The sequence below is a fragment of the Triturus cristatus genome, chromosome 1_2 (genome assembly GCF_964204655.1).
Source record: "Triturus cristatus chromosome 1_2, aTriCri1.1, whole genome shotgun sequence".
Taxonomy (NCBI): Eukaryota; Metazoa; Chordata; class Amphibia; order Caudata; family Salamandridae; genus Triturus; species Triturus cristatus.
The window spans coordinates 449,962,130-449,989,625 of NC_140580.1; the positions used below are offsets into that span (position 1 = coordinate 449,962,130).

General features: G+C 45.1%; 1 protein-coding gene across 2 annotated transcripts in view; it reads right to left on the reverse strand.

Moving 5' to 3' along the window:
* The window catches only part of BTAF1 (B-TFIID TATA-box binding protein associated factor 1), an 852,875-nt gene that overhangs the window by 299,879 nt on the left and 525,500 nt on the right, over nucleotides 1-27,496 (reverse strand). For both annotated transcript variants that reach the window (XM_085606166.1, XM_085606165.1), the window contains exon 20: nucleotides 3,647-4,073. In XM_085606166.1, coding sequence (XP_085462292.1) covers nucleotides 3,647-4,073 — 427 coding nt within the window. The remainder of the gene's footprint in view (nucleotides 1-3,646; nucleotides 4,074-27,496) is intronic.

Genomic DNA, 27,496 nt, shown 5'->3' on the forward strand with positions numbered 1-27,496 from the left:
AGCATGTCGTGCCGCATCTCGCCCGTCAGCAAGTGTCTGGGCGAGCCGTGTCCGGACCTCCACCGGACACTGGGGCAGCACATCCTCCACCGCATCCCACAGAGTGGGAGTAACGGTCCAAGAGGCAAGCTGTGTTCAAAGACCGCAGCCCCAAACTCAGGGACGAGAACAGTTTCTTCCCGAACTGTTCCAACCTCTTGGATTCCCTGTCCAGGGGAGCGGACGGGAAGGAGCACTGGGAAGTAGAGGCCTGGATAACCAGACTCTCAGGGGTGGGGTGTTGGGACAGGAAACTGGGGTCGCCCGGAGCAGGGCGGTGGCGACGGGCTACATTCCGATCCACAGGAGGGACTGTGGAGGGCTTGGACCAAGTGCCCTGTAGAACGTCGACGAGGGCCTCATTGAACTGCAGCAGAGGCTCTGTGGAGCTTGCTGGCGGTTGAAGCACCTCTGTGAGGACGTTAGTCCTCACGGCCACAGCAGGCAGTTCGAGCCCAAGGGCTTCGGCCGCCTTGCGCAGCACCACTGAAGAAGCTGCACCTTCCTCCGAGGCCAGTCGGAGGAGAGATGAAGCCAGTGTCCGGGGAGGTATCCAGACCACTGGCATCCCCCAGTTCGTCCTGTGAAAGTTGGCCCTGTGCGGCCAGAGGGTCCTCAAACCCCTCCCAGTCGCCCCCGTCATCCGATTCCTGATAAACAGGAGGAATGATCGGAGCCGGGCGGTGGATAAAGCGGTCATCCATCGGCGCCGGAAGCGGCGTCGAGCGGCACCGCACCGGCGCCGGGCCCGGAACAGGGCCAAACTGGGGAACTGAGTCGTCCAGAGACGGCGCCGGAGGTGGTACCGGTGTCTGCGCCCACAGAGCAGGCGTCACGAGGTCGACTGGCGCCGACAGAGATCCAGGGCAGGATCCCTCGGGGACCTGCGGCGTCAAGGCCGGAGCCGTCGACGGCGTGGGACTGGAGTCGCCGGCCCGCGAGGTCGCCCAGTCGAGCCTGCGGGGCCCGAAGGCGCGCCGGCAGGCGTCGACGGCGGAGCCAGGCCTCTCATGGCTGAGAGGAAGGCATTGACCTCTGCCGGCGTCGCGTCAGTCCCAGGGACCGGAGGGTATGGGGACGGACGCGGCGCCTGCGGCTCCAACGGAGCCGCGGGGGTGGAACCAGCTGGACCCTCGGCTGAGTCGCGCGCCCGGCGAGGGGAGTCCGAAGAGCGATGTCGCCTCTTGGACTTCTTGGAGCGCTTCGACTTACCCGAAGAGCCCGACGAGCGATGACGTTGACTGCGGCTCCGCGACCGGTCCTTGGACCTCCTCCTTGACTGGGACCTCGAGCGGCGCGGAACCGAGTGGCGGAGCTCGAGAAGCTTGCGGGACCGCTCCCGTCTAGCCTTCGAGGTCAAGGCCTGACAGTCGAGGCAAGACGCCGCGTCATGTTCGGCCCCCAGGCAGTAGAGGCACCGGCGATGGTGATCCGTCACTGACATCAGGTGATGACAGGTGTCACAGGCCTTAAACCCTGGCATCCTACCGGCACCAACAGTCGAGTCGACCAAAAAGAGTCACAAAAAAGTTAGTCAAAAATTGACTAGGGGTAAGCTTTTCCCGGATCGGCGCTTACTGGCGCGGAAAAAAGAAGAACTGACGTCAGCGCGCGAGGGCGGCGTCCAAGTACTCCGACGACGTCATTCCGGCGCACGACACAGACGACGGACCCGCAGACGACGCCTAGTGACGCGCAGGGGGTATTGCTACAAAAATCTTTCCGGATCCAGCCTGACGCCTGGGGATATTCTAAGGTGAGGAATCTAACTAACTTGTTTCTTTCAGATACAAGTTGCACACGTCCGAGCCAAACACTAGATGGCAGGAGTATGTACAGCATATGAATCTACAGCACTTATTGCCAGAAACAAATGCTTACAGGGTAGCATTTTCCTTTTTTAACACACTGATAGTTGTAGTAGTCGACATATGTTCATGGCTCTACTTTAGTTTTTTCTTTCCTTTGAATTTTTTTTCTAAATTTATAAACTGTGTATGTGTGTGTATATATGTATGTATATTACTAAAACTTTATTTATAATGTATTAGACTTGATCTATATTTTTGAAATGTCTTGTATCGACAGTGTGAGTGGATTGAAATGTTTTGGAACACAATAGGGCATAAAGCGCTTCCATTTTGCTGAATACCAGGCCCTGGCAGTAGGCCTGCGTGCTTCACGAACAATGAACATACATTATTGTGATTGGTTAAGGTAACCAAACTCTAAGACCTCAGGAGCCAGTTTGCAAGACTGAGCTGCTGAGGATTGTGGTGTCGAAAGGGTCCTGTGAATTTGCGTGAGAAGGTCCAGCCAGTGGGGAAGTCCCTTGTGAGGAACTAGAGAGTTCCAGCAGAGTGGAGTACCAAGGCTGGCGCACCCAGGTTGAGGCTACTAGGAGGGTAAGTGAGGTCCGCTTCAGCTAAGAACTACGAATGGTAGGAGTGGGAGAGGCGGAAAAGCTGAGGTGTGCCAAGTCGTTGTGCAGACCAAGAATGTACTTATGACCAACTGCAACTTGTGAGGTATTGCCCACTTCCAGATGCTCTGGGCAAGAGCAGACAGCTGGGGCGAGTGCGTGCCCCCTTATTTTTGTGGGTAAAATATGGCTGTTGTGTTGTCTGCGTGGACTAGAACTACCTTGTTGCGTATGAGTGGAAGGAATGCTGGAAGAGCAAACTGAATAGCCAGCAATTCCAGGCAGTTAAGGCGGGGACCCTGCTGCGCGGGTGTCCGCATTCCATCTATTGTATGATCTTGAGATGCGCTCCCCATCTGGTGAGGCAACTGTGGTGATGGTCTCCTATAGAACGGGGTCTAGAAAGGGCCATCTCTGCAACAGGTTGCTGGCGTTCTACCACTGCAGAAAGCCATGTGTACGGCCCCTAATCAAAACTAGATCCTCCACCTGAAACCACTATGCTACTAGGCACTGCTATAAGGGACATATATGTAACCTTGCATGAGAAACTATTGCAATGCAGGACGCCATCATCGCTATCAAACACATTACTATCCTGATTGTAAATTAACGATCAGACTGAAAAAAAGGTATCCGATTTTGATAAGCGTTGACCTTGGCAAGGCTTGGGTAAGCTTTCCCGACCCTGGAGTCTAGAGTAGCCCCGAGGAAGGATAGTACCTAAAGGGGCTAAAGGTGGAATTTGGCTATATTTGAAACTCAACCTGTGAAGAAGGTCTATGGTTGTCTGCATGTGCACCAGATATAGCTACTGTGTTGCGCTCTTGATCAGCCGCTCATTGAGGCATGGGAACACAGATGCCATCCCGCCAGGTGGTGGTCTAGAGCAAGATTTCTGTGACCGCCAACTTAACGTTGGCAAGCAAGGAAAATACTCCGCTCTGTGGAGTTTCACAACTCCGTGTGGAGTGGGAAGAACTCTACAAGGGGAGAAGAATTTCACGCCCAGGCCTAGAGGAGTCATCACACTTTGTCACTCGAAAGGACTTCCTCAAATAAAAACAAGCTGTACACGTCCAAGCACAACAGTAGATGACAGGAGTATGCGCAGCATGTGTACCTACAGCTACGTATGCCACAAACATCTGAGCAATGCAAAACTAAAAGAAAAGCAAGACCCACCTTTAGAATTCTCATAACTGCTCTGAGACGGAGCTGGACATGCTACGGAGGGAGTAAGATGAGGATCAATGCACAGTGAATTACAGAGGTTTTTTACTATCTTTGGATTTGGACAAGGGTTTCTGGACATACACTGCTGAAGAAGCTTTGCAATGCATAGGGCAGCATAATTTTGCACAAGGGTGTTCTCTTCTTTTTTAACAGTTTCCATCAATGGTTTTATGACTGGATTCAGTTTCTCTGGGAGTTGGTCCATGTTCACAATGGCACACGCAGCAAAAGTGTGGACTCTGAGTTGCAACACCTGCCACTCCTGGTTGGTTTCCATAACTGTAACTTGGACCTGCTGACGTTTGCAGTCTAAATGCTGTAGAAGATTTGGACTGAGTTCAACATTTGATGTGATTTCACTGAAAACAGTTGTGATCTGTTGAAAAGAAAAAAAGTGGTTTGAAATAGGCCCACTCGAGTATCATGTTTACAAGCAATCTTCATTCAGAAATTATAATGTGATGCTCCAACATACAAGTCTACATATTTTACACCCACAAAAGAGGTTATGGAAGCCGATGTTCTGTTAAAACTTACCTGAATTAGAAGCCTCTGGTTCCACTTGAAAAACAGACAGAAAATTGCACTGCAGTCTTACTAGCACTATTGTTTTGGCACGCTATCTGATTTTGAAAATTATGTATACAAAACTTGCATATATTCTAAATCCAGTCCTCAGGTTAGTTGCATTTCATTGGCACAGCAAAATAAACAAATTGGGCTTGCAAATACACCGTATAAATGTTTTCTTAGGTAACAATATTAAGACAGCTTGCAGGGTGCCAAATAGTTCATGGAAAGCTAATATACAGCTTTAACTATGTTCTTGTAATTTAGTTTAAAGCAGCAAAGCTCAAAAGAGAGAGACTATATGTCAGAGCTCACGGCAAATTACATTTACAAATCTATGGACACAAAGGGACTGTTTTAAAGAACTGCATTTAAGGATTTCGAGCAACGAAACTATCAGTCTGTGGCTCCAAGCATTTTAAAGAGGACAAACGCAAAAAAAAAAAAATGTTTGGGGCAATTGTGGTACTCTGCTCTGCCTCCTTCGCAAGTTGTGGGTAATTACTTGTGTCAAAGGCCCAACAACGCTTCTCAAAAAACATGCAGTTTAATTACTTTTTGCATCCACTCACTCAGTTTCTACATGTTTTTTTCAAATGCAAGACTAAAAGCACATCCAAAGGGCAGTTAAGTTTTGCAAAAGTGTGACAGCTGAGGCTAACATCTAGCCGCAGATGCCTTACCTTATAATTCGATACCAAAGCAACACCATCCCTGGAGGTGGGTCTGCAAACTGACCTGACCAAAAAAATCAATTATTAGAATCAACTGGTGTACTGAAAAACAGGAAAGACCAGTGGACTGAGGAAATTAGCTGATAGGAACATAACACCTCACCATAAACAAACAATGTGGAAGAATCTAAGAAAATAACAGTAAATAAGAGATATGGGCCGGCATGGGGAAGCCGAACCCATAGCAATGGAAAAACAGCAAGTTGAAAGATGCTAATCAATATGAATCAACCTATTACCTAGACCCAAAATGGGAACTGGAACCATGAATAGCTAAAGCCTGGAAGATCGGGGCCACAGGAACCATAACAGAGCAAAGCTCCACGTACCGAGAGCAATTTAAATGATTTGGGGTAAAAACAAAGAAGAAATCGGAATACATGTACCGTAGGGGAGGCACGAAGTGCGCTTTCACTACAAATCTGCGAGGACAAAACAAAAACAAGTCTTGTCCTAGGAGATCTCCAGACAGAGTAACATCACTAGAAACACCCAACAGGGATAAACACAGAGAGGTGCAGAAGTAAAGCAAAGATACAACACTATTTCAAAAACTCACTCGAAAAGGTGACACGGAGGTCGTATACGAGAAGTATAGGTATATAAACTTTGAGATATATACCCATAGCTGAGACATACACGTCTATAGAGCATTGCCATACCCATAGTAAATGCATAAAAATATATCGATGAAAGAACCATAGCATCCTGCTAACGTACATAAACATTAGTATAGTGCTAAACAATCAGCGACATAGTAGGGAAGAAAGAGAGAGTGGATCACAACCATCAACAAAAGAAAAAAACAACGAAGTATGAAGAAATCGTGCTAGCCAATTTAAAGCATAAAAGAGGCTGGTAAGAGCCACATCCTGAAAAAAAACAGGAACAGGAACCTTGTGATAAAGAATACAAGGTTGAATTAGGCCTAAAATAGGCCAAGGTGGGTATAGGCCAACTATTGTAAGGCAAATACTAACAGAATGGTGAAGGCTATCATACAAAGTAGGAGCCAATGTAAAAGTCAAAAACAGTCACAAAGGGAAAAGAAGACGCATAAAGTATAAGGTCCAAAACTTTGAACCAACAAAAAAGCCAATCGAAAGGAGAGGCAATTGAAATTAAATAATACATATCCATTCCACCTAAAGCAGGAATCATCAAAAGTGAAGGAAAGAGAAGGGTCATATACAACACCATATAGCACAAACAGAATCTTCTAAGACAGAACAACCAATCCTTACAGGAAAGGAAGCCCAAAGACGAAACAATTGGTTAACAACCAGTAGTAAAAAATACATACGCAGATGGATGAAGACATTAACCTACAAAAGGAGCATAGCAAGAAGGAAACCTATGTTGCATATGAGCAACTATTGTACCAAGGCGCAGAAATAAAGTCAGAACAAGGACACACAGGTGATCGCAAAAAGAAAGAGCGAGAATCCAGAGACTCTCATGCACAATTAAACAGATAAGTATGTGGAATAAGGCACCCATAAGGGAGATCAGCAGGAGGAAAACATGAGGGGAAATAACACCCCGTAACCTGCTGAAGAAAGGTGAGAAATGTAGTCGGAAAAAAAACGGGGACACAAGGGCAAAATATGCCCCCATGGAAATCACTGGCAAGGCCCAGAACACGGATTGGCGAGTAAAGACCCTACCATCTACTCCACTGGAAACCCTTTACCATAAAGGGTAATCCCCAAGAGAATCAGGAGAGACCAACGATGCACCACTAGTAGCATCTCACACTGCACAATCTTCCTCGAAAAGAAAACAAAAGATCCCATACGGGGTAGAAAATTAGAAAAAAGAATGGCAATATGCCTACCGCAAGTGCCCCCAAGAGTTGTTAACACCAGCAATCTATCTTGCTCGAGAAATAAATACCATCGAAAAAAAGATCTCTTGGGCGAGGAGCTCTTCAACAGAGAAGAGAATAACATTCAATAGATAGTAGACCCTCATAAGGTTAAAGAAAGACAACCTGTCGTTAAGCGAGTAAATACAAAACAAATAAGACCTACAGAAGCAGATCACCACTCCGGGTGACATGCTATACTGACCTGAGCCACATAGTGGGCTTCTAAAAAAAACACAGAGGTGGGTCAGTGACAACTCAGAACTAAAAGACTAACTTGAACAACTCAGCTGTAGGATACAATAGGACTTAAGAGTAGGGAAATAGAGCCAAGTGTCTGCACTACATCGACTATCTTTAAAACGGCGCAAAGCAGCGCAAGTGTGGGTGCCAAATAAATGGAGGCCAACAAAAGGCAAGTCAACTAAAGTGGATTGAACTGCCCCCGAAAACCTAGTGGTACGAAGCCAAGCCCTCCTGCGCAACGCCCCAGAGGAAGTTATAGTACGGCCAATCAAATTTGTAGTGTCCATCCCACACCAAATGATTAATCTAGCAGCCTGCTGCCCATCTGAAATCAACTGGGCCAAATTGTTCCCACTAGCCTCCGGGAGAGATGGCATCAGTTTTGCCAATGAATCCCGTAAGGCATTAGAAAAAAAATCAGGAGACACAAGATGTGTTAATGGAACGTAGAGCAGCACTGGTGGAAGAGAAAGGAAAATGCTACTTACCAGTATGCATCTGTTCTTGGCTGCAGATTCACACACTAGTGCATAGATCGCCATCTGGTGGTGGGCCCAGATGATTACACTTTGTTGTTGTCCTGGAAGAGTCTTTGTATGGTAGATAACTCCTCCTCTGGAGCATAGTGCGCATGGGCATCGACTCCATCTTCATATTGTTTTTTGCCATTACGGGAAATGATGGAGTTGTGTGAGAACAGAAAGATGTCCATGTATAGTGTATCTAATTAAGATATTACTGGAACAGATAGAGGTAGCAGGGTGGGCGTGTGTGAATCTGCAGCCCTACATGCCAAGAACAGATGCATACTGGTAAGTGGCATTTTCCGTTTGAGGCATATGGCCTGTAGATCACACACTAGTGCATTGATTGCATAGCAGTTCTCTCCCTTAGCGGCGAGTACCAGTATCTGTTGCAGTGGTTTGAAATTGTGTTTTGAGTACAGCCTGGCCCACACTAGGTTGTTGTTTTGCTTGCACATCTACACAGTATTACTTTGTGAATGTGTGTGGTGTAGACCATGTAGCTGCTTTGCAGATATCATCTAAGGGAATGTTCCCTAAAAAAGCGTACGCAAATCTGCCTGACCAACTCATCCATATTGCATTGCCTTTGGACAATGGGTGTGGATACCTGGCAACAAAGCTTGGGCATTTGGAGTTTAGGTGTGTGGCGAACAGATCCATTTGTGGCTGTCCCATATTTGAAAGAAAGGTTGAAGAACTTGCGGATGAAGTTCCCAATCGTGAATCTGTGGTCTCTGATGACTCAACAGATCCGCAACCTGATTTTGAACTCCTAGTAGATGTTCTGCTAGTAGGTAGATGTTTTGAGGAATGGCCCACCTCCATATGTTCTGCGCCAGCCAGGAGAGATGTAAGGAGTGTTTCTCCTTGTTTTTTAATGTAGTACATTGCTGTCATATTGTCTGTGCGGACTGAGACAGCCTTGCCTGATATGCAAATTTGAAATTATTTTAGAGCTAGAAAAATGGTTAGCAACTCCAGATGGTTTATGTGGAGTAGCTTCTGTTGTGGTGTCCACCTGCCCTGTACTGTGTGCTCTGACAAATGAGCTCCCCAGCCGGTGAGGGTTGCGTCTGTGGTTAGTACTATCTGTGGAACTGATTCGAGGAACGGCCGTCCTTTGGAAAGGTTTTTGGTGTTCCACCACTGCAGAGAGCTGTGGTAAATAATTTAATTACCGGGACTTAATTTGATGCGGAAAATCTATAACAATAGCTCAGTAAAATAAGAGGCAGAATCCGTGGTATTAGAGGTTCGGAACGGGCTTTATTCCATAATCAATTTAAATCGATGAGCTCCATATTCCATCACCACGAAGGTTCAGGAAGTGAAGACCCAACTTTATTGACAGGTAATCATTTTTATACAATAGGCATTACAGTGAAACAGATGGAGGAGGCGTAACAATTGATAGCAAAGATAAGACATACATGCGTAGCAAAAATGGGTGTAACTGGGTGTAACTAAAGAACGTCATTGGATATGACGTCATAAATGGGTGGTTCCATGAAAGAATTTCGCAATGTCAGCAGAAATACTTGGCAGAGATGCGCACGCAGCAGCATGACGTGTGACTGACGTGTAACTAGGGGGTGAAGGGAACTTGACATTTAGCTCTACATGTGGAGACAGAAGTCTGGAGGGTCAAGTCAACCTAATCCCAAATCATATCTAATATCCTATGTTTAGAGAACTATGTTATCCAGAAAGAAAGGTCTTCTTAGGATAGAATCTTATTCTATACTGACTATACTGACTGTTAATGCGTGTACAAGCGTCTAAGTGTCTACACTAGATGCGAGGGCCGAAATCTTTCATATTAACAGGGCTATGAATTACTTGCATAAAGACAGAGAAGCCGGGCCTTTTGCTCGGTAGCTGAAAGAATGTTTACTTTAAACTACTAGACAGGAATGCATTGGATAGGGAGCGGAGCAAAGCAGATAATCTTGAAGGTGAAATACAGTTTTTGGCAGGCAACAGGCTGGAGTCAGGCACCGTTAGCCGCGCAGGGAGTAGGACAAAGTTCATGGGTACAGATGCGAGCTCGGACTGGAGCTTTCAGAGGCAGAAGGCAGGAAAAGGCTTGATGGCAGAATCAGGGCCTACTCGTCTGAACTGTAAAATGGGATAAGTGAACCATATAAAGCCGGTGGCCTTTCATACTTAGGGATAGAATATCCAGCCCATTCATGGCGGATCTGAAAGAGGACATGTTGGCGGTGGACACACATGTGTTTGCGTCTTCATAACTGGAACTGGAGGAAACATACATGTACTTGTGATTTATACATGAAACCGTTGGGGTCCAAGATAGGGGACATAACTGACCAGAAAAATCCATATTTCCACATTCCCTCCTTGTCCCCTACTTGCCCGTCAAGAGATATCAATCTTCATTAATCCATCGATCTGTTCATATAGCATCATTTGTTCTTCTTTCTTCTTCCGTGATGAATGAAATCTTGGTGGTGGAATACACAATGTGGCACACAGACCACAGATCGCTGGTCCACATTGTAGGCATAAGCAGCAACTGAATAGTATGAGAAAGCCAATACCTAGGAAGGATAGGACCTTCCATCCAAAGGTAGATAATACACTCCAAAACCAACCGGACCAAGTCCAGGTGCCTGGATTCTGGTGTATCTGGCTTACAATCTTATGAAGGCGAGTTATGGCTTTATATACAGATGGCGAATTTTCTGGTATGAAAATGCAACAGCTTGATCCGATGACCCTACAAGCTCCGCCCCTATCGGCCAGGATGACGTCAAGGACAAGACGATTTTGAAGCACAACAATCCGCATAGCAGACTGCTCTTCTGTTAAATTGCCTAAGGCGGAAATAGTTTCGTTCACTACTGCTTCAAGGGTTCTGGTTAATCTACGTATCAGTTTACTATTGGTAACTGTACCTATATAGGGAAAAAGACCTTTATTGAAATCTGTGTATTTTTCCCATGCTGTCTCAGTGTAATCGACTATTGGGAGATCTCTCCTTTCTCTATTGTGTACTAAATGAGTATTTCTGTGATAATCAGGAGGAGCTAGGAAAACAGGTGGCAAAAGGAATCCAATGTAGCAGGTACCATCCCAATCTAGAGGCAAACGTATATATGCAGTCTGACCACATACAAAGTAGGAATGGCGAGAAGCTTTAAATGTAGACTTGCCTTGATCACTGAATTCTATTACAGTGGTGCATTTACTGCGGCCCATGTGTATAGAGCCATTCTTTCTTATGCATAATTCACCTTTAACTGGAAATACTGACATAGCGGGCAAAATTGGGGCAGTTTCGGATTCGACATTCAGGATCATGAGGTTAAGCGTGAAATTACCTAATCCATATACTTCATTTTCTAGATCAGTTCCTGTTCTTTTGGGAAGTCCCTCCTTGTCAGGGTAGCAGACTTTAAGTAAAACTAAGTGCAAGTTTCCCCATACCCAGTTGTCTTGATAAACTGCGGAATTCGAATCTAGAGAATTAATTAAACTAAACCATGCTCCACAGGAGCCATTGTGTGTGAACGGATATGGGAAGAGAGGCAGAATTCCTTGATAGTTCTGATAGGGAGGGAGTCGGCCACATATCCAACAATTTGTAGCATTGCTAACCTGATGGGAATGATGTAACATACTAATAAAAGTGTTGTTGCGCAGCGCAAATCTATATGACAACTCATGCGGGGGAAATTCACTAAAAGAATGTTCAGCAGTAACATTATGAACATGTTTAGAAATAGGATAATATGTGTGCAACAATATACTTGCAGTAATTATTAAAAGATTTAGGAAAAACAAAATTAATAACGTCACTGTGCAATGACTACGCAGTGATTTACAGTACGCATGTCGTTTCAACTTGATCCTTCTGTTTCTTTCTCTATACAGGTCTAATTGATACATGTCAGAGACAAATTCGACCGATTCACCTTGGAGAGGACTTAAACAATCAAATTGCCTGACTTGTTAGACCTAAGTTTTAGTCTATATTGTTCTGAGTTATTTTGTTCAACCAAAGGAAGCTTTGAGTCCATCGGTGAAGAAATACAGGGTTTAGTCTCTATATCAGATGGTAGTCCATGAAATTTCTTGATATGACTTGAGTGTATCCAGCCTTTTCGACCTTCGATCTTCACGGCTGTCCTCGTTGTTAACAATACGATCTGAGGCGATCTCCACCTAGGATCCAGCTGGGACTTCCGATCAAAGTTCCTCACTAGAACTAGATCCCCTGGAATTACGTCATGGGGTTTCACCTCGGTGTTGTCGGGAAAGGCTGCAGCTACCTGTGAACGACAAGATTGTAGTGCAGACATCAAGGAAGCCAGGTAATCTGTCAGCATATTACAGTCAATATCAGTTATTTTTCGTGGTATAGGCGTCCCCCACATATTTGGTGGTCTACCGAAGATCACCTCATAAGGGGATAGCCCTGTTCGAGAGTGCGCTACCATTCTCATGTAAAAGAGTGCAACTGGTAGGGCTACTACCCAGTCGACACCTTTCTCTCTACATATTTTGGACAATCTAATTTTCAGAGTTTGATTATGTCGTTCCACGAGACCTGCTGCCTCGGGGTGTCGGACACAGTGGAATCTCCACTGATAGCCTAACAAGAGTGAAACGTGTTTCATTAGTTCGGAGGAGAACGGCTGGCCGTTATCTGAGTAGACAGCACGGGGTAAACCGTACCGTGGGAAGAATTCTCGAACTAACTGTTTGGCAGTAGTCGGGGCAGTGTAATCTGAAACCGGGTATGCCTCTGTCCAACGGGAAAGAGCACAAACAACTACGAGAACATATTTGAATCCTCGACATCGTTCCATCTGGATATAATCCATCTGGAGGACTTCAAAAGGGTGATCAGGAGGCTGAAATCCACCCTGTTCTACGGGAATGCTTTTACCTGGGTTAAACTGACAACAGATCATACAGGTACGGACCTTTTGTTTAGCTGCTGCTCGTAAATGTTTGTTGAACCAAATGTGTTGAATGCTGTCTAGCATAGCTTTTTCTCCTAGGTGCGCTGGACTATGTACAGTGTTAATGATAACTTGGACCATTGAATCAGGAAGGAACCACACAGATTTTTCCTTCGTCATCCATCCTTGATCCGTTTGGGTCCCTCCTAATTCAGTCCATTTCTTTATTTCATCTGGTGTAGCATGTGTCTGTATGTCGATTACATCAAGAGCGGGATCCTTAACTGTCATGCAATGTGTTGGTGTCGGAACTATTGTCTTTGTCATGTCAGACGTGTGGGTTTGAGCAGTCTGTTTAGCTGTTCTGTCAGCTAAATCATTGCCTTGGGAAATGATATCAGTAACTTTCGTATGAGCTTTACATTTCATAATTGATATTGCAGTAGGTAGATGTATTGCATCTAGTAAGGCATGAATAAGGGGTCCGTGCTGGATGTGGGTACCGTGGGAAGTTAAATAACCTCTCTCTCGCCACAGCACGCCGAAGTCATGTACAACTCCGAATGCATAACGTGAATCAGTATATATGTTGACTTTCTTATTCGTAGCTTGAATACAGGCTTGTGTCAGAGCGATGAGCTCTGCTGCTTGAGCTGACAAGGTATTAATACGATTTGTTTCAATGACTTCAGTGTCTGTTGTGACTGCATACGCGGCCACTAACTCTCCTGTACTTGTTCTCATACATGAACCATCTACATACAACGTCAGGTCTGGATCTGACAATGGGACATCTGTCAAGTCTTGTCTAGGTTTCGTCGTGATAGTGATAACTTCAATACAATCATGTGCAAGTGGGTCTGTTCCATTTACAGGTAACAGTGTGGCAGGATTCAATGTACTACAACGTCTGATTTCTATATGTGGCTGAAACAATGTTAATTCGTAACCAGTGAGTCGTGCTATAGTCAAGTGTTGTGTCTGTGTGCGGTTCAAGAGAACCTCTACTGCATGTGGTACTTGTACTGTCAATTGGTGTCCTAACACTATGGCATCGCTTTGTCTAATTGCTAAAGCTGTCGCTGCCACTGATTTCAGGCACGCAGGCAGAGCCTGAGCTACGGGATCTAATGTACTAGAAAAATAAGCACACGGTTTGTGTGATCCTGCTTGTTCCTGTGTGAGTACTGACAAAGCAGTACCTTCGCGTTCTGTAACAAAGAGTGTAAATTGTTTGCTGTAACATGGTGTTGCTAAAACGGGTGCTTGACATAAAGCTTTCTTTAGGCTTTCAAAAGCTTGTGTATGTTCCTGAGTCCAAGGGAGGACAGTCGATGTGGCTGCCTCCTGTGTTGTCAACTGAATGAGTGGTTTTGCTAGAAATGCATACTGAGGGATCCACTGCCTACAATATGAAGTGAGGCCTATAAAAGCCCGCACCTCCTTTTGTGTCTTGGGTATTGGCATGTTAGCTATTAACTGGATGCGATCTGGTGTAAGCTGCCTTCCCTCCTTGGACAGCGAGTGACCAAGATAAACAACTCGCTGGACACAGAATTGCAGCTTAGAAGGGGACACCTTGTGCCCCTTTTCGGCCAAAAAATGTAAAACTGTCAGTGAGGCTTTTTCACATTCAGGTTCGCTTCTAGCGGTGATCAGCAGATCATCGACATATTGAAGCAGGGCAGTGTTGACCGGCATGTGTATACTGTCAAGTTCTCGTTTCAGTGCTTGGCTATAGATGCTGGGGCTTTCTGTGAATCCTTGAGGTGCGCGTGTGAATTTAAAGCTTCGTCCATTTAAACTAAATCCGAACAAGTATTGGCTTTCCGGATCTATTGGGACGCTGAAAAAGGCATTCTTGAGATCAATTACAGTAAAGAATGTTGCTTCGGAATCAATAGCTGTCAGTAATGAAGAAATGTCTGGAACTACGGGGTATTGTGGTACAATACATTTATTTAATTCGCGCAGATCAATAACCAATCGATATACTGGCGGAGCCTTTGGATCAGTTCGTTTAAGAATCGGAATTATCGGTGAATTACATACATTGGAGTCGGTCTCTACAACCACTCCTTGGCCAATAAGCTCGTCAATTATTTGCAGTAAAGCCACTACAGCATCTGGGGGTAACTTGTATTGTCGCATTTGTGGTAGTACCACTCCTGCCTTTAGTGTGACTCGATATGGTGTAATGTTCATGCAACCAACATCTGTAGGGCCTTGTGCCCATAAATGTGCGGGTAAAGTCTGCAGTCGGTAATCCATGTCTCGGGACACATAGTGCCCTTTGAAATCACGTAAAAACAATCTTACTCCTTCCGGAGAACAACATATTATAGCTCCTAGAGCTTTCAAAGTTTTTATACCTAACAAGTTTTCTGGGCATGATTTAGTAAGCAATAAATCTGTAGTTCGTGTCAAAGGACCAATCGTAAGGGGAAGAGGCTGTGATACTTCGTTAACGATAGGTTTTCCTGAAAACCCAAGGGAAATATTCTGTGAGCCTGAGAGGGGTGCCCCTGGAACTTCACTACGTTTTATGGTTGTTCGGCTTGCCCCTGTATCAAGTAAAAATTTTCTATCTTGGCCTAATAGTTCACTGTGTACATAAGGTCCTTCTTGATCTACAGGGACCTCAATAAGGGGTAAGCCAACTTCCCTCTCTAGGCTGTTTCATGAGTATCGTTGATAATCAGGATAGTCATACTGTGCGGTCTGGTACATCTGTCGTGTCGTTGTTTGTGTGGCAGCAATAGGCTGCTGTGGTGGAGCTGGCATGGACTGTTGCGGAGCTGGCATGGACTGTGCATGCTGCGGAGCTCCTTGTTGATTCTGATCCTGTCTAGGTGGCCGTGGTCTTTCTTTTGTATTACCTATGGCGATATTATGTTTTAAAACTGGACAATCGTGTACATAATGACCTGGCTGTTTACAATAGTTGCACGTCCCTTTTACAGGACCTGTTGAAACACTGGACTGTGTCATACCCTTTTTATGACCGTCAGCTGGAACTGTCTGGGAAACTAGCATTTTCATTTTCGTGTCTTTCATGCGTCTTTGTTCATGTTCTTGTTCCTCTCTAATTCTATTGTGATGGTACTGTAGCATTTGTAACATTTGTGACGGAGTGTTACCTTGCCAGGTACTCTCGAATTTCAATACTCTATTCTTAACTTGGGGCAAAGAATTTTCAACTAACTTTGTCACAAACAGATGTGGATAAGATTCGCTACTTGCTTTTATTCCACTATTTATACCAAAACATTTTTCGAATCGGGCGTAGAAATCACTAGTGTCTTCATCTTGCTTTTGTTTACAGGCTGAGATTGCACCCCAGTCTTCCTTTTTCGTAGTTAATAAACGTGGCAGTACCTGTACTAGCAAACCTGGTAGTGTTTTGGTCTTCTCCCCAAGCCCTGCACCTGGACCTCGAGCTTTTTCTTCGTTTTCTAATGCTGTCCAATCTATCTTTTGGTCTCCCACTTCCCAATCTTTTTCCTTGAGTTTTTCATAAATGCCCGCAGGCATTAGTACCTTCAATATCGTCATAATGTCTGGATAGGTATACTCTCCCATGAGCAACATGTCTTTAATTTCACGGTGGAAACCCGCTGGGTCTTTATCATGACTGGGTACCACCTTCTTCATTTCCAATAGTTCTATTTTAGATATGGGTGTGTATACAAACACACGTTTAAACTGATTGTCCTCACCTTTTATCGGGTGCACTTCGCGTAAGGGATTCTGTCTATCCATATAGTACGTCGTTCTTTCCTTGATGGGCAGTGAAACATGTTCGGGACATACAAAAAGAATGTACTGCTTTCTGGATTCTAGTATTTCTCTGATTAGCTCAGTACCTGAACCTCTCCATTTATTCGTGAGTAATTTAGTCAATATATCAGGTAATGGACCAGGATCGGAGTGTTGGCCTTTATATAATATAAGGAGTTGTTGAATCATATAGGTACCAGCTAAACGCTGTTCATCTGGAGCGAGGTTCAAAAACGTGTGTGCTAATGTATCATCACTATATTTTCCGGGACTGTCAACCCAATGAACGGCTGACCTGGCTAATTCTTGTTCGTCCATAGAATCGAGTATATGATAACCCCTTCGTTCTCGGAGTAGTTTGTCAGCGGCTTGGAACGAATGTTCGGGGGACCTTATATTTATTATAGGAGTTTGGAAATTTCTGCTATTATCTGGACGTACCGGACGTATCGGATCAGTGAAGCATCTAGTATTATTGCAAGATCTTCCTCTACCTACATAGGCCATGGTTTCTAACTGTCCTGTGGGTAGTTCTAATTCTTCCTCCTCCTCGGTTTGTTCAGATTCGTCTACTGCTAATCTGTCTTCGTGTATTCGTTCTATTTCTTTGCGGATTTTTCGGCACATAGCTACTATACATGATCGTTTATCGTGTCTCCCCTCTGATATATTCTGACTCCATGTGGTAAGAATTTGCATTTCTTTCGGATTTACCCCTGGTCGGTCTTGATTTCTAATCACACAATTTATGAGGAAACGTAACAGTTCCCCCTGTATTTCCACTTTTTGGTACTCCATGGCTCTGTCAATACTTTCGGAATCTCGTCCTGACTGGACAAAGTGATATATATTTTCTAAGTGCGTAGTCATTCCTGGTAGCTTCCCTAAATATATAGCAGCTCGTCGGATACGTAATGATGCTAGCACCATTTCGTCCCCTTTTCCGGGCACCGGGTCATATCTACAGTCTATTAGAAGTTCCTTGAGCGTGTTGGGAGTTACTAGTTTGGGCGTACGTTGGTGAGCTAATTCTTGAAAGGAAAGTTTATTTACTCTGGGTGGCGTGGAAAAAATGTTTGATGCACCTCCGGTAGCCCCACCTGGGGTGCTGGATGTGAAAGGATTCGTCGAACGTGACATAGCAACTATAGGTGTGGATACAGATGTCGAAGCAGATGTGCTTGCCTGAACTTGTGTCGGAGTTTGCTGTTGCGGAGGTACAGACGGAAGAGGGTCTTGGCGTTGAACCCCCTCTGCAGGCGGTCTATGTGGCGCAGCATTAGTATACTCGGGAGCTGCGTCGTCTAAATAAGAGGAAAGAAAAACATCTTCTGCGGTTCTGGGATGTCCTTTGGGATGTACCTTTATCGGAAACAATGGGGGTGGCAAGTCTTTTGGTATCTCCGGCGTAGCCTTAGGTAATCCTTCGGCCAGGAGAGGATACATACCATTCATAAGGGTATTTCGTTGTCTGTCTCCTTGTTCTGATTTTACTCGAGTACCTTCTTCAATTAATATATTTTCTCGAACTTTATTTGAATTCTCCTTACTCTTCTCTTCCTGTCTACGTGCTTTTTCTGTACGTCTATACGATTCTTTACGCCATAATTCAATGGCGTCTTTCTGTGATTGTCTAGCTTTCTTTTTCCATAATTCTTCCTCTACTTTCACGATGCAATCTGCATCCCAGGTCCCAGCTGCGGGCCACCTCTGACTTTCTGGTAATTCCTTGGTGTAGTCTACCCATAAATCAAGAAATAATATGGCGTCTAGGCCATGTTTATGATACATAAAGTACCCTGGAGTGTCCCTAGGAGGAATGGGAACAGCTTCTTCGAGTAACCCTTTTCTAGTTTTGATCTGTCTTAATTTCGAAAAGAGCGGCATTTTGAGAACTGATCTGATCTGATACCTAAATTTTGAACACGTTTAATACAACGAGACACAATAATGAACAGTCATTCACACCACAATATGCAGAACATATTCAAAACATTTAACATTTAACATTTAATGAACAACAATGATGGCCGTTCACTAAGCATAATACTCGATACTAACTAGATAATTCTGACTTCATATACTAGACATACTTGATATACTGCTAAACAGTACAGGTACACTGCTGAAACAGTGCAGACCGGATTTGTGTACCCAAACCCGTCTTGACCGGCACAACCTTTGTGCACGTCAGAACGCCTCCCCGATAATGGTACTCACCGGGTAGCTCGGAACGGAAGGCCTCGGAACTGAACTGAACTGGACTCGGACCGGACTGGACTCGGCTCGATACTTCGGAGCTTCGGGACTTCGGAACTGGTGGGCCTCTGTATACCTCGGATCTTGCTCTCTCAGCTAGGCTCTGGTCGGGATACTTCGCACTTCTCACCGCCTCGTCTGGGTGTTGATCGCAGCCTCAGTTACCCCCGCTCGGCAGGAGGGAGATACAGGAAATCCTGTGGGTACGCGTTGTTGTCCGTCCAGCTGTGACAGGAGACCGGGCCTGCAACGCCAGTCCGGCGCGTGAGATGAGAAAGTGTCCCTATTCGGGCGCCATTCATGTGGTAAATAATTTAATTACCGGGACTTAATTTGATGCGGAAAATCTATAACAATAGCTCAGTAAAATAAGAGGCAGAATCCGTGGTATTAGAGGTTCGGAACGGGCTTTATTCCATAATCAATTTAAATCGATGAGCTCCATATTCCATCACCACGAAGGTTCAGGAAGTGAAGACCCAACTTTATTGACAGGTAATCATTTTTATACAATAGGCATTACAGTGAAACAGATGGAGGAGGCGTAACAATTGATAGCAAAGATAAGACATACATGCGTAGCAAAAATGGGTGTAACTGGGTGTAACTAAAGAACGTCATTGGATATGACGTCATAAATGGGTGGTTCCATGAAAGAATTTCGCAATGTCAGCAGAAATACTTGGCAGAGATGCGCACGCAGCAGCATGACGTGTGACTGACGTGTAACTAGGGGGTGAAGGGAACTTGACATTTAGCTCTACATGTGGAGACAGAAGTCTGGAGGGTCAAGTCAACCTAATCCCAAATCATATCTAATATCCTATGTTTAGAGAACTAGGTTATCCAGAAAGAAAGGTCTTCTTAGGATAGAATCTTATTCTATACTGACTATACTGACTGTTAATGCGTGTACAAGCGTCTAAGTGTCTACACTAGATGCGAGGGCCGAAATCTTTCATATTAACAGGGCTATGAATTACTTGCATAAAGACAGAGAAGCCGGGCCTTTTGCTCGGTAGCTGAAAGAATGTTTACTTTAAACTACTAGACAGGAATGCATTGGATAGGGAGCGGAGCAAAGCAGATAATCTTGAAGGTGAAATACAGTTTTTGGCAGGCAACAGGCTGGAGTCAGGCACCGTTAGCCGCGCAGGGAGTAGGACAAAGTTCATGGGTACAGATGCGAGCTCGGACTGGAGCTTTCAGAGGCAGAAGGCAGGAAAAGGCTTGATGGCAGAATCAGGGCCTACTCGTCTGAACTGTAAAATGGGATAAGTGAACCATATAAAGCCGGTGGCCTTTCATACTTAGGGATAGAATATCCAGCCCATTCATGGCGGATCTGAAAGAGGACATGTTGGCGGTGGACACACATGTGTTTGCGTCTTCATAACTGGAACTGGAGGAAACGTACATGTACTTGTGATTTATACATGAAACCGTTGGGGTCCAAGATAGGGGACATAACTGACCAGAAAAATCCATATTTCCACAGAGCGATGCGGTCGGTCGTCGACCACCACCAGATCGGTTAATTGACCTTGAGCCTGGTTCCACTGGCTTGCTAAGTACTCTTGCAGGGGGCGCATCTGGAGTCTTGCGTGCAGTACTATGAAAATGCAAGATGCCATCATTCCAATTAGTTGCATGAACACTCAAGCTGGTAGTGAGTGTTTTAGTTGAAATTTTTGTATAAGAGCTTGCATACTTTGTATTCTTATTGGATTGGGGGATGCAAGTCCTTTGTAGATGTCTATTGTGGCACCTAGATACTGTTGAGACCGGGCTGGTTGGAGGTGCGACTGTTTTGTTTATAGTGAAACCGAGTTTGTGTAAGAGGTGAATGGTCTTGTGTGTGTGCTGGACGCATTGCTGGTATGACTTGGCTTTTATTAAACCAGTCGTCCAGATATGGGAAGACATGGATGTTTCCCCTTCTCAAGTGTGCTGCTACTACCTCGAGACACTTTGTGAAGACTCGGGATGCTGTAGTGACTCCGAAGGGGAGGACTTTGAATTGGTAATGCTGACCGTCCACTACAAACCAAAGGTACTTTCTGTGAGCTGGGTGAATGGGAATGTGAAAGTAGGCGTCCTCGAGTTTTAGTTTAGCAAGGAAATAGCCGTGTTTTAACAGAGGAAGGACCTGCTGTAATGTGACCATATGGAAGTGGTCTGACTGTATGTAAAGGTTCAGGGGTCTCAGGTCCAGTATAGGTCTGAGGGAGCCGTCTTTTTTGGGAATCAGGAAATATAGAGAGTAAACCCCTGTGTTTTGATGGTGTAGTGGAACTGGTTCTATTGCATGTTTGTGCAGTAGAGCGACAACCTCCTGTTTTAGGAGTGTGAGATACTCTTTATGGGACGCTGTCTGGGTGGTATTGTTGGAGGAGTAAAAGTGAGCTCCAGGCAATAACCTGACTGAATTATTTGTCTAACCCACCTGTCTGTTGTGCTAGAGTTCCAGACAGGTAGGAACTTTGGTTATCTCCCCCCGACAGGAGTGGAATGGTCTGGGGGGAGGGGAGGGGAGGGAAGTCACTGCTTGAGACGGTAGGGGTGTTAATACCTCTGCCTCTACCTTTGGTATTGTTGCCTCCTCTGTAATGACCTCTATTGGGTAAGGATTGGGTGGGAGTTTTGTAAGAAGAGGAGGCAGTATTGGTAGGAAAGGTTGTTGAGGCGCCCCTGTACGAGGAGCGATGAAAGGACGCTCTGGGAGTTTGATTTTGTAAAGCTCCCATGGATTTAGTGTCCTTTTTCATTTTTGAGAGAGAGGTATCAACCGTGGGACCAAACAGATGTTGTTGGTCAAAGGGTTGATTGAGAATACTGGTTCGTACTTCTGGTTTGAAACCAGAAATACACAGCCAGGCATGTCTGCGTAAAAGTATGCCGGTATTTATTGCCCTTGAGGCTGTGCCAACAGCATCTAGAGCGCAACGGATGGAAGTGTTAGTAATGACCTTCCCTTCCTGCATCAAATCAGTAGCCCTGGTCTTTTATTTGTCTGGTAGATGATGTATAAGGGTTTCAAGCTCATCATAGCGAGCCCTATCATATCTTGCCAACAGAGCTTGGGTGTTGGCGATTCTCCAGATGTTGGCTGCTTGAGATGTCATACATTTGCCTGATATTCTGAGTAGTGGTGGCCCGCTGTGTTAGCAGGTCACACGCGGGTTGCACAGCGTATGCACTTTGGTATTTCCAAATTAATACTCATCAACCATTGTAATCCAATTTTTATCAAATTTATTTCTTTCCTTTTAAACATGTTTTATCCATTTGATGAAGGATTGTTTTTGACAGGCAGTTGATTTATGGGGTGGGGGTTAAAAAGCACTTAGTTGTCGAGGTCTTGATTTTGGAGAGAATCTGGGGATTTATTTAGTAGGTTACACGCAATGTATTACATCTTTTTAGTTGAAGTTAAAAAATTTAGTTGGGTGATTATGAAGGTGTTTTAATCAGAATGCTTTGTAATTTACTTGTTAAGGCGGATATAATTTAAACAAATATTTTTTATGGGTTTCATGTTATGTGATCGTAACATATACATCTTTATAATTCATAGATACTCCTGAGGAAGGTTTTGCTAAAACCGAAATGCATTGAGTAATGAAAATGTACAGAATCTGGTGGATATTCGGAAATTCAATATATATTCATGTATAGGCCTGGATGGGCAATACACGGAATTTAACAACCAAAAAATTTTACGGATTTCATCTTTTGACGTGATGTCTTCACCAAATGGATAAAACATGTTTAAAAGGAAAGAAATAAATTTGATAAAAATTGGATTACAATGGTTGATGAGTATTAATTTGGAAATACCAAAGTGCATACGCTGTGCAACCCGCGTGTGACCTGCTAACACAGCGGGCCACCACTACTCAGAATATTATGCCCTGGTGTGAAAGGAACGGCACACCATTCACGGGTGCTGCACGCAAAATTGAAAAAAAAAGAGGTTATTCTACAGTAAAGTGAAATATACAAGGTGTGCTTCAGGACATTCTCCGTTTTGTCGTAATACTAACCGTTTCACCACCTGTTAGCACCCTGTCAAGAGGAAAGTATAAACTGAGCACGAAAGAGAAAATCATGCTTCACGTCAAAAGAGACACATCACGTTCGGATTACGAAGAAGTCACTAACACAGACTCTTTATTGCACATTTGTTTATGATTTGTTTCGATTTTTGATGGTAAATCGGACATAAGGGGTTTTCAGTGGGTTTGTAACATTTTGCGAGCACTGTTTAGCATTAATAGGCACTTAACTGTGGGGTGGGATGTGAAAGATCATGTGGTTGGTTAACACTGATAGGTACTTAACTGAGGGGTGGGATGTGAAAGAACAGGTGGTGGGTTTACACTTATGATCACGGAGGAGGGGCGGGTAACAACAGTTTAAAAATTGGGACGAACAACATGGTGGCGCTTAATTTAATCACGATCACGAAGGAGGAGGTTGATGCGCCGTGAAATTTTACATCAGGTATGCTAAAGGGGGTTGGTTAAGGGTGTTTAAACCAGAGAAGGGGAAGGAATGAAGAGGAAGGGAGGTTCGGGTAATCGGGCACGGAAGATTTTAAGTTGATGAAGGATTGTTTTTGACAGGCAGTTGATTTATGGGGTGGGGGTTAAAAAGCACTTAGTTGTCGAGGTCTTGATTTTGGAGAGAATCTGGGGATTTATTTAGTAGGTTACACGCAATGTATTACATCTTTTTAGTTGAAGTTAAAAAATTTAGTTGGGTGATTATGAAGGTGTTTTAATCAGAATGCTTTGTAATTTACTTGTTAAGGCGGATATAATTTAAACAAATATTTTTTATGGGTTTCATGTTATGTGATCGTAACATATACATCTTTATAATTCATAGATACTCCTGAGGAAGGTTTTGCTAAAACCGAAATGCATTGAGTAATGAAAATGTACAGAATCTGGTGGATATTCGGAAATTCAATATATATTCATGTATAGGCCTGGATGGGCAATACACGGAATTTAACAACCAAAAAATTTTACGGATTTCATCTTTTGACGTGATGTCTTCACCAAATGGATAAAACATGTTTAAAAGGAAAGAAATAAATTTGATAAAAATTGGATTACAATGGTTGATGAGTATTAATTTGGAAATACCAAAGTGCATACGCTGTGCAACCCGCGTGTGACCTGCTAACACAGCGGGCCACCACTACTCAGAATATTATGCCCTGGTGTGAAAGGAACGGCACACCATTCACGGGTGCTGCACGCAAAATTGAAAAAAAAAAGAGGTTATTCTACAGTAAAGTGAAATATACAAGGTGTGCTTCAGGACATTCTCCGTTTTGTCGTAATACATTTGCCTGAAGCATCTAAGAGTTTGGATTATTTATCGGGGGGGGCAACCCCTGTTGTCTGAGAGTTAGCTCTTTTTCGTGCGCTGGAGACCACTAAAGAGTCTAATGGTAGTTGGCCTTTGATATAAGCTGGGTCAGTTGGAGCGGCTTTGTACTTTTTCTCCAACCTGGGATTAATTACCCATGCGGGATCTTTAAATAGGTTTGGTGCGTGTTTTATAACCCCTTTAAGAATTGGTAAGATGGTTGAGGTTTTTTGAGAGGGTAATAATGTGTCCATAAGGAAGTCGTCATCCACTGGATCAGTATGGAGATCGACCCCATGAAAGGCTGCTGCTCTGTGAATGAGTTGTGTGAACCCTATGGTGTCATCTGGAGGAGATGGCCTAGAAGGGTATGCGTCATCTTGGGGTAGATATGGGGCATTTGGTGCATTGTAGTCTTCCCAAGGATCATCTGATGGGCCAGTAATATCATCTGGATCATCTAAGGGTTGCTCATCTTCTGCCCCCCCCCCCCAGAATTATCATCCTCATCGTCATCTGCTGGTGCAGGACTGTGTGGGATGAGTGGTGTGTATGGGGAAAATGTAAGGGTCTGGCACTTCTGGAAGTGGTGACGGTACTCTTATGGGAGAAGTTTGAGCATGCTTTTTGAGAGGGACTGTGGAAGGAGGTTCCAGTTTCCTTTTAGCAGGTTAGTGATGATATGTCCAGTCTTTGGGTGAAGAAGAAGTCTTTTGCTTTGGATCTGGACGGAAAAGCTCTTCTATGGGAGAATCCTTTCTCGGAACTGGCTTGTCATGTTTGGGATCGAGCTGTTTGCTAGGTTTAGCAATGTTTAGTACAGTCTTAGGAGTAGATTGAGGTTGCGGTTCCGAAGACTTGTGGTCGGTAGCTTTTTTGGGTTCGAGTTTTTTTATTCGGATCGAGTTTTTTTATTCGGATCGGAGATTTTTTCAGATCCGGAGTTTTGTTCCGAAGCTTGTTTTGGGTCGACAGTTTTAGATGCCGAAGTTTTCTTTGCTGCCGGAGTTTGTATAGGTTTCACTTTCCGTTTGAGAACCTTCTGTTTATCGGGACTGACTGGAGGCTGACTCGGGCCAGAGTCGCCTAGAGGCTTTTTGGAAGTCTTCGTTGCCGGGCCCGAAGGCGGGGCATCGAACGTTTGTGATCGGTGTGCACCTGGGCCCGAAGGTGGAGGTGGAACCGAAGCCTCACCCGATGTGGGAGTATCAAGAGGGTCGATCAAAAGAGCCAGTCCAGCTCCTCCCTAGGGCGGTGTACCAGAGCTCCTCCAGGTGGCCGCTTGATTCTGCCAGGTTGAATCTTCGCCCCTGGGAGCATCTGACTGGCTAGGACAGAGTAGCGTTCCCTGACCCCCTCGGACAGGTCAGTCACCAGAGAAGCTGTCTTTCCTCTTTTTGGGGTTCCTTAAGGGCTCCCCTGAGGTTGGGTCTCTAGATTCATCCCAACAAAATCTTCTGTAACCGACTGCCTATTGCTGAAGATTGTTCAAAGACTCTTCTGCTGGTGGATACTGGAACTCTGCTGTTCGTCAAGCCAGGAGCCACAACAAGACTGCTCCCAGTAGGAAGAACCCTGTTGCATCTTCATCCCTGTGCTTTTTCAAAGATCAGCAACTCCGTGACTGTGCATCCTCAGAGTCAAAGACTCAGCAGGCATACTAGCCTAAAGGAATCTCCCTTGAAGTGAAGGAGTCACTTCCCTGCACCTGCAGGCATCTCGATGAGCGGTTTCCTGATCCTGTTGTCCCACATAAATCACCCTGCTCTGCAACAAGTGGTGGGTTGTTGGTACTCCAGAGGCCTGACCAGTCTTTCCTCAAAGTTGGGAGACTATAATCCTTCTTCAGTCAATGTTGACCGCCTCCCTGTGCAATGCCTCTGCTTGTTGTCACCAAGGCTTGTTGGCTCTCTTCACTGCAGATCTTCAAGCAACAAGTAGCCCCTGCCTAGCAGCACTACACAGCCGCAAGCTCAGCGTCCTGCCTGCATCCTTTGTATCGTGGGCCTTAGTCTGTGTGCTGCTGGGGTTTCCTTGCGACCTCCTGTGCCTGCCGTCAGGGGGTCCTTGAGGGGGCTCCATCGATTCCTGCTGGCTTTCCAGCGTGCTGAGGGCTGGCCCAGACATACCCATGCCGGTTTAGTCCCACAGACCTTGCTGGTCTGCAACCAAGTGTAGGAGAGTAGGGTCTGCTTTCTATGTTCACCCCCACTTTTTGCTTTTGCTTTACTGGTTTTCGACTTAGATGTGGCTGTGGGCCTGCTAATCAGACCCACAGCCCTGCGGTTCTCTCTCTAAATTGATACTATGTACTTTAGGTGCATAACCCATTTGGATAGGATCACCTTATTGGCCCCTGTACAGTGTACCTTAGGTACCCAGGGCATAGGTGTATCCTAGGCCTACCAGGGGCTGCAGCATGTATTATGCCACCCCTGGCTTGGCCTTCCATTATGACAACTGGCTGATCACTCAGCTGGGGCAAGGTCGTGTAATCACCCCTTGCTTAGGTGTAGTATTCCTATACCTATCTTACATATAGACACATGTGTACCTATCAGCCACTCCTATGGCAGGCCTTAACAATCCTGGAGGCAGAGTGCTTGGTAACATGTGAGATGGTGCTCTAGCATGAGCTGAGCCTGTCTGCAGCTTTCGGAACCATGTCCTTAAAGCTGTTCTATGATATAGCCTACTACATACTCTTAAAGTACCTTATAATCTTAAACGGTTATGGTAACTATGGTTTGGCTTTATCAAAACATGTCGTGTAAGGTGTCTAACACTTTGGAATAATACCCCCATACCATTTCTGGGGATGAGGATATTATCCCTCCCTTCTAGAGGGAGAAGACATGTTGAAACCTACTTACCCGGTTAAAGTTAACCAGAGCCCCAGCATCACAAAATGGATGCTGCTGCCACGACACAAGTCTGACCTCCTGCTGCTGGGAGTGATCCCGGCAAGGGAGGTTTGGACAATAGGTTTCCTGCCTTGGGAGGTGCGAGCACCACCCCAGACAGGCCTTAGTGTATTGGGGCAGGGAGGGAAGAATGAAACGAGACACTGCCTGGGGCGCACAAGGTGTCCCATGCATAGTCCAGTTCAAACCGGTGCTGGGGCACACCAGCCCCAGTCCTGGCGCGAAACTGGACAAAGGGAAGGGGGTGTAACCACCCCCCTCCCAGGTCCCACCCATAAGGCGTGACCTAGCAGGCAACCCAGCCCCCCAGATTAGTATAAGAGTGGTAGCTGGGCCCCAGGAGATTCGATTATCCTGAACCTGCAACTTGAACAGAAACTCTGGACCTTCGACATTCGACGAAAGAAGAAGACTGAAGAATCTCCCTTGTGGCCAAGGAGTGGCTACCCTGTGCAAACAGGCACCATCAAGAGACTACCCTTTGCTTTGCTGAAGTTCTACGAGGGACCGACTGCAGAGCCCGACCAGAGCCTTGACTTCCAGACTTCCCCGACCCTGATCCACATCCACAGCCGA